The sequence below is a fragment of the Prosopis cineraria genome, unplaced genomic scaffold (genome assembly GCF_029017545.1).
Source record: "Prosopis cineraria cultivar Desert tree isolate PC_DT_omini unplaced genomic scaffold, ASM2901754v1 PC2, whole genome shotgun sequence".
In the NCBI taxonomy this organism is placed as follows: domain Eukaryota; kingdom Viridiplantae; phylum Streptophyta; class Magnoliopsida; order Fabales; family Fabaceae; genus Prosopis; species Prosopis cineraria.
In genome coordinates, this window is record NW_026555333.1 from 6,893,670 (window position 1) to 6,905,200 (window position 11,531).

General features: G+C 32.5%; 1 protein-coding gene and 1 long non-coding RNA gene across 2 annotated transcripts; one reads left to right on the forward strand and one right to left on the reverse strand.

Annotated features, from left to right (window-relative positions):
• Positions 1-1,127: 1,127 nt before the first annotated feature.
• Positions 1,128-6,903, forward strand: LOC129302151 (potassium channel KAT3-like). The gene is made up of 13 exons (XM_054940827.1): positions 1,128-1,404; positions 1,506-1,721; positions 1,891-2,037; positions 2,463-2,532; positions 2,637-2,954; positions 3,579-3,818; positions 3,916-4,014; positions 4,088-4,120; positions 4,340-4,525; positions 4,734-4,811; positions 4,996-5,065; positions 5,976-6,128; positions 6,630-6,903. The coding sequence occupies exons 1-13, from the start codon at positions 1,223-1,225 to the stop codon at positions 6,731-6,733; spliced, it is 1,896 nt and encodes a 631-aa protein (XP_054796802.1). The 5' UTR covers positions 1,128-1,222; the 3' UTR covers positions 6,734-6,903.
• On the reverse strand, positions 3,606-8,240 carry LOC129302152 (uncharacterized). The gene is made up of 4 exons (XR_008591188.1): positions 7,981-8,240; positions 7,606-7,660; positions 3,943-4,098; positions 3,606-3,842 (listed from the first exon to the last, which is right to left on the reverse strand). It is a non-coding gene; the product is annotated as an uncharacterized LOC129302152 (long non-coding RNA).
• Between the last annotated feature and the right edge of the window lie 3,291 nt (positions 8,241-11,531).

The window sequence follows — 11,531 nt, forward strand, 5'->3', positions numbered from 1 at the left end:
GGTGGAGTCAACTTTCAAAGTCATGGTCTTTTTATTTTTTGAATGTTTTTATGATAGAATGAAAAGTTTAATAAATGATAGAGTACAATGACATTTTATAATTTATGCAATTGACCTTACCTAGTGTTTTTTGTTGATAATATTGTTGTATTTATGATAGAATGGAAAAGTTGTTTAACAAGACATTAACAAGGATGTTAGGGAGAGTGCGATGTCTGCATTTTTGCAGAGCGACTCCTCACTTTGAATTGAAGTTCACTTCCTTCTATCCTTATAACAAGGATATCTATTGTCAATACAATACTCCTCGTCCAAAGAGTTAATTTTTTCTCTCCTCAATTTCCTTTATTTTGATTTTTTTCTGATTAACTAAACAACTTAATCAACAAAACAAATTACTCTAATTAATAAACTCTATTGAGAAAAATTTTGAAATTTTAGAAGTATTAAATTAATTCTAACTGATTTTCTAAATCAATATAAATTTTTTTAGTCAAGTCTTTATTTTCTTCACTCGCGAGCCGGAAAAGAGTAAGGGGGTGTTGAATGCACCGATTTTACAAAATTTGTAATAAATGACGCAAAGTATTCGAATAATTAAAAATAAGATAAATTTATGACTCAACCTTGATGCCATCGTAAACCATCCGGAGATAGAATAAAGTAAACAGGAGCGAGGAGTCCAAGAGTTCGCTTCTTCTAGTTTTTGTCATACTGAGAAGGAAAATACTTTTGGGGAGACAAGAAAGTTCGTAATGAGGTTGTCTTTTTGTCCACTTAACGATATAAACTACGTATAACTCATACTCTTTCATGAAACTCCCTACCACTGCCCCTATCATGTTTTCCCTCCTTTTTTTCACATTTTCCCCTTTTAACAATAACTGGCCAAACACTTATTTTGCATAGAACGTTGATAACAATTAACAAGAGCTTCTCTCCCTGCGCACGTGCGTGTGCTTAGAACATAGAAGGAAGCCATTGAGCCAGTAAGGCAAAACAGGGCACTATTACCATTGCTAGTTAGAAGACGTTCGAGTGATGAAATCAGAAACTCGGCCTAGGTTTCCAGCAGCCTCTTACCAGAATTTGACACCAACATTGCTCCCTTTGATAGTAGATAGAGATTAATTGAACTCCTTCGCAAAAACTTGCCAATTCTAATTTATATTTTCTTTCCTAAACAAGAACAGAAGGCATTCTGATTAGAACTTAGGAGTCAATGAATCAAAATAAGGCACCATTACCATTGCCAGTTAGAAGTCGTTCAAGTGATGAAATCAGAAACTTGGCCTTGGCCTCATTTTCAAGCAACCTCTTACCAGCATTTGGCGCCAACATTGCTGATGACGGTCACCTAAACATTAGAAAATATGTCATCACTCCCTTTGATCATAGATATCGGTAAATCAAACTCCTTCACATAAGCTTATCTGTTCTATGTGTGTCCTTAATTTCCTAAACAAGAGCAGAGCTGAAGGTTTTTTTCCCCTTCTTCAATGAAGGCTGTGGCAGACATTCCTTGTTGCTTTGGTCGTATACTCTGCATGGGCATCTCCATTCGAGCTGGCTTTCACAGACGTGGCAGTTGGGTCGTTGTGGCCCGTTGATCTACTCGCCGATGCCTTCTTTGCCATTGATATAGTCCTAACTTTCTTTGTGGCTTATTTGGACACATCAACCTATCTCCTCGTTGATGACCACAAGAAGATAGCCTTCAGGTGTGTATAATATAAATGTATGCTTTGACAATCAACGAATGTATGGTGCGAAGACTTACAGAGGGCAAGTCTGTAATAAAGCCTTCCAATGACAGACCACAAAGCAGTGACAGATACCCTTGATTCTATTGTTGGTGCTCACAAGATTTTGGCGTCTTGACTTGAACAGGTACTTGAGAAAGTTAGATTTTCCCATGGACGTGGCGGCAACTTTGCCGTTTCTGCAGATATACCAAATTCTGATGGGTAAAACGTACGGAGAGGTCTTGGGTTTCATGAATATGCTCAGGCTTTGGCGATTAAGGCGTGTTGCCAGCTTTTTGCAAGGTAGATTCCTAATACTGTAGTTAAGAATTTGAGTTTGATGCTTTGCAAGCTAACTGACTAGTGACCAGGACCCATTGTCCCCACAAAGATAGCATCAAAAATATTTCCAAAGCACAGAATGGTGTGTGTCCATAGATGGAAAAGATTTCCCTGACAGATATTAAATCAATTCTCTACCCCTTCCCTGCTCCTAAGCAAATCATTTCATCAAAACTAGAACCAGTTATTGTCACATAAGCTAACCTTAATTGATGGCCGAATCATTAGAGACTAGAGGGGGGGTAAATTTTCGGAAGCATTTCTAAACAAATTTATCAGGAAAGTGCAGAGACAATCACAACTGAACGGGGTAAACAGGACGGACTGAGGGTGAATATCGCTACATATTTTCACGTGCGTAATCGAAACCACAATGATTTTCTGCAGGCTAGAGAAAGACATTCGAATTAGCTACTCGGCCACAAGATTTTGTAAACTTATATGTGTAAGCGTAGTATCTTCTCAACCATCTTTGAGACTAATAATCACCAAACTGCCTAATTATACAAGTTTCATTAATGCTTCAGTTTTCGTTGTTTTTATCCACAGGTTACGCTATTTGCAGTCCATGTCGCAGGCTGCATGTATTATTGGTTGGCTGCCCTAGACACAAACCCTGGGAACACATGGATTGGGAAGCCGACACAAGATTTTGAACACATGAGCGTCTGGCGGAGATACACGCGTTCCATATATTGGTCTATTGTTACTCTTACCACTGTAGGCTATGGAGATTTTGTTGCCGTGAATATGGGCGAGAAAATTTTCACTATCTTATATATGCTCTTTAACATTGGCCTCAGTGCATATATAATCGGAAACATAACAAATCTGGTCGTCCATGGCACTGTCCGAACTCATGCGATGGTATGATAATTTAAATATCGTTCTTCACTTTGTCATTACAGTCTACGACACTAGCATCTCAGTCTATCGCACAGATTGCAAGCTTTTATGTTAAATTCGAAGGAAGATTCGAATATTTTTATGATTGATGAATGATAGAGTTTTGTCATTGCTATGGTGTATGTGAATTTCTTAATGTACAATGCGTTACGTGGCAATGTGTGGATCATGGATAATATGCATGTCTTTGTCTTAGGTTTCTTGAATGTGATTTATGTAACATTAAAATTAGATGATGTGGGTTGTGTGATATATGGATAAAAAATGGATTACATGAGTTATCATTAGGTTTAGATTTCAGAAATTATCGATTTTTCTAAATAAGGGAAAAATTTTATGAGTTGATGAATTAACTCAACCTAACTCATGATCTAGATTAAGTTGAAAAAATTCCAACTCACAAAAACGAGCTGACCCAACCCAGCTTGTTTTACATACCACTCATATAGTCCGGGTAGCCCATATTCACGCCTCTAATTTCTAAGTTAGGCATAAATGGGCAATATATTCCCCTGTCAAACTATCACATGGTTCTCGGAATTTATGAGGCCATACCAAAATTAACATTCTTCACCTACTATGTAGAGGGATGCCATCAACCAAACACGGAAATATGCAAGCAAAAATAGACTCCCAGAAGGCTTAAAAGAGCAAGTGCTGGCACACGTTCAGTTGAAGTTTAGAACAGCAGCGCTACAGCAAGAACAAGTGCTACAGGACTTGCCAAAGGCAATTAGATCGAGCATCGCTCAGCATCTTTTCCGTGACATAGTTGGAAATGCATATTTATTTAAAGGAGTCTCTGATCATTTTATCACCCAACTGGTAAAAGATTTTCTTCCCTTCTAGCTGGTAATAGGAAAGAGTCTAATTATGTTAAACGGCAACAGCAACTAATAGGCGGCAGCACTTAAACACTCAGGCGTCAGAAATCAAAGCAGAATATTACCCGCCTAAGGTTGACATTATCTTGCAAAATGAGATGCCATCATATTTCTATATTTTGGTATCTGGAGCAGTGGTAAAACATTCATCTCTTACATTTGAGTCTTGTTGTAGTCTGAAATGCAATAGCTCACTGTCTCCAATTGCAGGATGTGCTAATCTACATGAATGGAACTGAACAGGTAAGATGGAATCTCAGACATTTTTTCCTCGAAGGTACATTGATATCCATAGTTAAAATGGTCATAACACGTACTCCTCCTAATGACTCGTGAAAAGTAACATATAAACATATGAACCAAGAAGTAAAACAAAACTCTCTGGAACAAATTCAAAATTGCCTTCTTTATTTTCGAGCTGAAATATTCTTACACCGTTTGACTGAACTTAAGTAATTTCAGCATTTGTTGAAACTAGAATATGGAGGGATGGCAGGAGAAATAGGAGTTATGTTTAATGTCCCCCAACCTTTCACAGTGAGATGTAGGAGGCTTTCCCAAGTCGTCCGAATTAGTCATGATCATTTCAAGCAAATGGTGCAACCATATAGTAATGATGGGAAAGCAATTGTCACCAACTTCAATCAGGTTTCACAGTTCAGACATGTCATATGTTGCCTTTTCTTTTACTGAAGTTTAGTACGTGTCATTTATCACACATGCTTATCATAATACATCAGAGATGCCATACGCATTTCTTCAAATTTGAAAAAGTTTGATACGAAGGATGTACGCGTTACTTATTTCAGAAACCATTTAGATCTTATCTGTTTATTTTTGCTGGTTCATCTCTCAGTACTTGAAGGGCTTGAAAAAGAGGGTGCAAGAAGAAATTTCTTATCTGGCAGAATTGTTAAGGGACCTTCATCTTGAGGTATATCCACATTTTTTACCTCACTAATAGTCAATTTTAGACCCCTTGCAAAAGAATATATTATTCTATGGTACAGAAAAGTATAATATAATAACTATGGCATCATATAGACATAATGAATCAGGTCATACATTATGAGTAAGTACAATACAAGCGTGTGATTATTACTTTGCATTTCTTGCAGCAGGTAACACAAGAACAAGGCATGTATGATGAAGGTTCAAATTATCATGAAGATGAACCATATAAACAAGGTAACCTTGATTTTATACATTAAAGACCACAAGACATGTTAATCTTAGTCTACTGTGAGCAGACATTGTGCAGAGCCATTAAGACCAGAACCAATGGACATTTGAGGGTTCAGTGAAATTGTACTCCGGAAACACTGATATGCAATTCGTTTGTGTGTGTGTGTGTGTGTGATATTTTTCCTAAACATTGGTGAACCCGATTCACGGTGTGACCGTGCAATGAAAAATTCAACTCCCCTTCTGTCCACTGCAGTGGGAAATCACTACAAATCTAGTGAAAATATATAAATTTTAATTTGTATAAAGTGAAAAGTTTTGGAAAAATAAATTGTTCTGTATCTTCTAGTATGCATGAGATAAGAAATTCTAAAGTATTTATGTGAAAATAAAACAAATTGTTGTTTATTTCTATCTTCTAAATACTAAAAACATGCTTTGATTGTTATAGTTACTTTTGCTCGTGAAATAAAAAAGTGTAGTTATTGATACTTCTATTGTTATAGTTATTTATTTGTAATTACTTATATAATTTTATTTTACATCTTTTAAACATTATTATTTATTGTAAAAATATCAAATCAATATTTACTCAATATTTAACTTCTATTAATTTTTACCCCTATTTGGTCGGACAGGAGGGATGGGGAGATTTTAATTAGTTCTGGTTTTAAAAAATAGAGAAGTAGCGTTAAAAAATTTTAATGGAAATAAGATGTAGGAGGATTAATTAAAAATCCAAACCCATTTATCCATTTTTTTTAATTGAACTCATTAAAATATTCCTTCCTCTGCAGTATCCCCGTGCATCGCACAAGATGTAAAATTTAGTTATTAGAATAAAAATAATAAATTAATATCGTTAGATAAGCCTTACGCACATTATTGATAAAGACTCGTGCCTCTTTTGCAGGAAAGAAAGGAAATTCTAATCCAAGGTCAAGTCTAGTCCCGCCCAGAGTGAAAATTCATGGACATCATCCTAAAGAGAACCGGAAGGAAAATCAAGCCTCACAGGCACTAGTACTTCTCCCAGATACAATGGAAGAACTTTTCAAATTAGCAGGTATATCTACATTCATGATATTTGATATATGATTGACTCTAGACTGAATATGATTGTAACGAATTTAAGGTTGAGTTCAAATGATACTATGAAATGAAATTAAAAAACAATCAATATCAATATAAAATATAAAATCCATAAAAAGACACATTATTCCCCAAAAGATACAAGCGTCAAATAAAGCATAAAGAGGTGTGTAAGAACATGAAAGCCTTGTCTCATTGCATGCCATTTTTAGAAATTAGTTTGAAGTAAAATAATTAAAAAAATCAATCATAAAAGACTAGGGTTGCAATTATTTAGATCTTTTTATGAGGCAACAAATCAGACTTGATACTTCACAGTAGAGCAAATCCAAGTTAGCCCCCGAGTGAGTTTATATGATGAAAATTCGAAGGCCACACTTGAGCTCTATTCTTCTGATCACAGACCTTAGAATCAAACGTAAGTATGGGACAGCAGAATGTAATGACAAGGTGAATTGTTAAACTGTGTGCGCAGAGAAGAAGTTTGGGAAAAGAGGAAGCAAGATTCTTATGGCAGATGGCTCAGAAGTAGAAAAAATAAGCGTCATAAGAGAGAACGATAAGTTATATATCTTCTAAAGGTAAAATAAAGCAGTGACCAGAGGCTGATCTCTTTGCTATAATGCTATTCTAAGTGACAGTACTAAGACAAATTTTGACTATTTACTTGATAGTTGGCAGGCAACATTATATTATATTGAGGAAAAACTGCCTCGAATGTATGGAGACATTTGTGAACTAAAATTAAATCTCAAGTGAAATTGAAGTTTAAAATTATATCTCACATTCTCTTAACCCTTGTTGAGCATATCCTTAACAGCATGAGCAGCTTTTTGAAATCGCTCCTCCTCCTTATCTAAGCCTCTCTTCCTCTCAATCGAATAATATTTACTCAACCTCTTGCTCAATTGCAGAGCAATATTCATTAATTTCGCTGCAAATGATTGGTCGGGGGACAGAAATAAGAACAGATTAATGTTAGAGAGTACATTGAAATGCAACTTTCCGGTTGGAGTGGTTTGAACTGAGCAAAATGATGAGATAGAAACGAACTTGTTAGTTGACAGGAAATTCTATAGCTCTAATGACAGCATGAAAAGGAACGCGATTAGGACTTTCATTCTGGATATTTTGGACGAAGGAGATATTTGCTAAAAAATTTCGCGATTTAACAAACAAGATGAACACTGACAAAATCGACAAACGAAAAGGACAGCAAAACATTCGAGGGAAACATATCACAGTGCGCGGACTCGGACTGACAGTATTTCTATCAGCGTAGAAATAATGAAAAAGTAGAGTACTTGGATCTTCGTTCGTGGAATTAGCCTGTTTCTTGCGCGTACCAATTGAATTATTGAGAACGAAAAACAATATGTTTTCAATTGAACAAAGAAGCAATGTTTGTAAGGTTAATAATAATAAGGATGATCAATGATCAGCCAACTCACTTGGTCATCTTAAGCATGTTCTTCCTTGCACCTTGGAGTACTTCACTTGATATGCCTGCGTGGTTTAGCAGAACCATTGGAATTTATGAAAACAGAGAATTTCTGTCCGTTTTTTCAGGTAACGTTCAAACCAAAGCTCCCAGCATAGTCAATTAACCAAACTTAATAACAATCCATCGAGAGAACAGAAGATGAAACAACTTTCCAGCATACAGTAGCACAAGCAATTATTTATCCATTTGGGTAGTTCTCAATCTCCAGAAATCCAGAATTCAAGAGCAAGATCGAAGAAATTCTTGTAATGGAGAGTAGAAGCAATAATTAAAGTAATCGCAAGAAGATTTAATGGCGAAGAACAAACAGCGAAGCACTCACCGTTGATGATTGTGGAAAAGCGGCATATTCGGATTCTCAAGTAGGTGAAGAGGCTGCCATCGCTACACTTTTAAGCAACCACCGTAACCGTAGAATGCCAAGGACGAAGTCCCTTTCGCTGAAGCGGAACGGAGGGACGGGGGGAAAATTTTAGATGGAACGACCGAACGAGTGTCTCCCGCTCAAAGAGCCTTTGTTTTTTTTTTTTTTTTTCAATTCAATAATTTTCTCATGTTTTATTGACTTTGGTGTTTTTTTTTTTTTTTAGTCTTCTTTGCAGGTTTTAAAAAAGCACCAACCATGCAAACCTATCCGACCCAAACTGAACTGCTGCCTGCTTATCCGAGGATTCACTTGCAGTTGCAGGCTTATGCCTATAATTTTTTACTGGTGATGTGAATGAAAAAAAAGGGGGAAGAAATGGGTTGATTTAAGTCCTTTAAAATTCATATTTATAAATTTATATGAAGTTTTTTTAATATTTTTTAGTTATTTTATTATTTTTTTATGAAATATAATTTTTTGACACTTTTGAAAGAGATTCAATGTCCTAAAATATAAAACACCCTAAAAAATTAAAATTTTATTAAATAGACTTATTCTAATATTATCCTTTTAATTAATTTTTGCCTCTTCTCTTTTTAATATAATAAATTATTGATATTTTAAAAATTTATATTTTTATTTTAGAAAGATAAAGTTATTAAGTAGATTTAATGAGGCTTATTAATATGTAAAATTTTATCTACAAGTGTCTTATAATTTGAGATAAAAAAAATATAAATTTCATGAAATTTATAAAATCTTAGTTTCAAAAAAAATTAAATTCAAAATAAATATAAAGATGAGTTCATCTACGATTAAATCTTTTGCCTCCTCCCTTTGAAATCAGCTAGAATTGTAGTGCCACAAAAAAAAAAAAAAAGAACTGGCAGTGGGATTGAAAGTTGAAAGAAACTAGGGGGTTATATTGCACAGATGATACATGTCTCAAATGAAATATGTATTCCATACGTTAATATTTTTATTTTAAAAATTATAAGATATGATATATTTTCGATACATGCAAAAATATTTATAAAAAATTATAACAACATTAAAAATAATTCCAATTTAAAACATATCCAACCTAACACACATATATAGTTTTTTATAATAATATCAAGCAGAATATAATCATTAATTCTACTTTTAATTCATTTCTATCTAATTACTTACCACTTAGTCTTTGTCAATAGTTCTATATTTAGGGTTTATATGTCAAAAGATTATATTTCCACATTTTTATAATTAAAAAAATATAATTTTATCCTTTTATTACATCTAAAACTTTTTTTAAGAAAAATTTAATCTTTAACTTTAAAAGCAAATTATGAAAATATACTAGAAATAAAAATAATATAAAAATATTTAATAAATTTTAATTTTTTTTAAATAGCCTCAAAGTATCAGTTTTAAATCATTAACTAGTAATCTAGAAGTATCAGATATGTATTAAAAATTAAAATTTTTTAAAATTTAAAAATAACGTTTCAATACTCTATGAATATGTGTTGAAAAAGTATTAATGAGTATTAATATAGAATACAATATCAATACAAATACATGAGAGAATTTGAAATATCATTGCTTATAACTAAGGGGAGGGGCACCACAAAAGAAGTGCACTGTAACTTAACTAATGTGGCACTATATTTATTGTTGCTAGAGATGAGAATCAAGTGAGTTTAACTCACATGAACCTAGGTTTTATGGGCTTGGCCCTTTAAAGCTCAAACTTATAAATTTGATTGCCTCAAATTTATCATTTTGTAAAACATGACTCTTATTAATAAGATTTAAGGCTAAGCTTGTAAATTTGTTTTTATTTTTTTGGATTTTTAAAATTAAAAATGTTTAATTATAATATTTTATATTTTTTAAAAATACAATTTATAATATTAAAAAATGAATAATAAATAATAAAAATTCTTGTATTAAAGTATAAATATGTATTTTAAAGTTTAAATTTAATTTAAAAATTAAAATTTATTTTTTTTACATGTAAAAATAAAACAAGCTTAAAAGGCCGTCGATTTCCTTTTTTTAAGGCTTATTATGGTCGGGCTTTATAGCCCGACTTTCCATGTTTTCAAACCAAAGTCCTTATAAAAATGAGTTTAAATGGGCGACTCGTCAAGCTTGACTATTATTATCAACTCCAATTGTTGCAAATTAATCTACTCCTTGTACATTATAATATAGAATATTGATAACTACTTCACAATTTAAGAAAAAATATTTGAGATTTTATTATTTTAAAAATTTTACATCTTTCCAATTATATTCTTATTAAAAATTTTATATAATTTTCTTGATAGTAACAAAAACAATTGAAATTATAACACATTATTCTTTCAAAAGAACAATAAATGAAGTAGGGATATAATTAAAAAATAATTATAAAAATTACCAAATACCCTATATTTTGAATTAGACAAAACTTTTAAAAAAATGTTTTATGTTGCTGCACAGGAATTGTATAAATGGTCATATTCTATGTTTTGAATTAAAATTTAAAAAACTTAAACTATATTGAACAATTGTAAATATTATAATCCGCAGATTCATAATTTAATACTCAGTTAAAAATTCATGGTAGATGAAATGATTCATAGAATTTAAAAAGAATTATATTAAAATCTTATATAAAAAATTAATTACTATAATTATTGACAATTATCAATATAATTTAATTCAGTTATCAATAAACCTTACAATAATTAATTTCCTCGTATTATAATTCTAACTAAAATTTACAAGTACCGTGATTCATTTCCTAGCCTCTTGCAAGTTAACGGGCGGCTAGTCACCTCTCACGTGAGGAACATAACTTTCACGTTACTTCCTACTTCCTAGCATTGGCATTAGCTTGGGTTCTTTGTTTTTAGGATGATTGCCTTTTTTCTATTTTTGGTTTCTTTCCTTGATTCGTAAACTATATAACTACACCTTAATATTTTTATTGTGCGTGCATTAATTTGCTTTTTCCTCCCAAAAAAAAAAAACAGTTTGGGTTCTCTGTTTGATGCTGCTTCTTTTTTTTTTTTTTTCTAATACGAAACTGGATATCTCATTAATACTCCAAAACATTCATCAAAATATCGAACTCAGCTTCTCTCGTGATCCTCCACTTCCGAAAACGAAAAAATGGATGATGATAAAGATACGAAACTTTCCACTGGTCTGTGTTAATAATTTGCTAAAGAATGAGCAATAGCACTTTCCTCTTTAAAAATATTATACAAAATAATTTGCCAGTCTCTACGATAAACAAGCTTCCTCTTGAACACCCCCCACAAAAAAAAAAATGCTTCCTCCATAGTGTCAACAAAAATATTATTTCCATCACAAAAAATTCTAAAATAGATTTGATATATTATGTTATCTGTAGTTTGTTCAATTAGAATAGCCCAACTCATTTAAATAAAATCTTATATAACATTATTTTAATTGATTTTATTCCTATACCAGAATGCATGTTTAATTTCTTGCATTTTTTTTTACAATTA

What these genes read in the sequence shown, in the direction of transcription:
- LOC129302151 (XM_054940827.1), top strand. Translation starts at nt 1,223, where the DNA reads ATGAATCAAAATAAGGCACCATTACCATTGCCAGTTAGAAGTCGTTCA. An exon ending in ACATGAATGGAACTGAACAG is followed by an intron (nt 4,121 to 4,339) that starts GTAAGATGGAAT and finishes AAGTAATTTCAG; the next exon opens with CATTTGTTGAAACTAGAATA. An exon ending in AGAACTTTTCAAATTAGCAG is followed by an intron (nt 6,129 to 6,629) that starts GTATATCTACAT and finishes CTGTGTGCGCAG; the next exon opens with AGAAGAAGTTTGGGAAAAGA.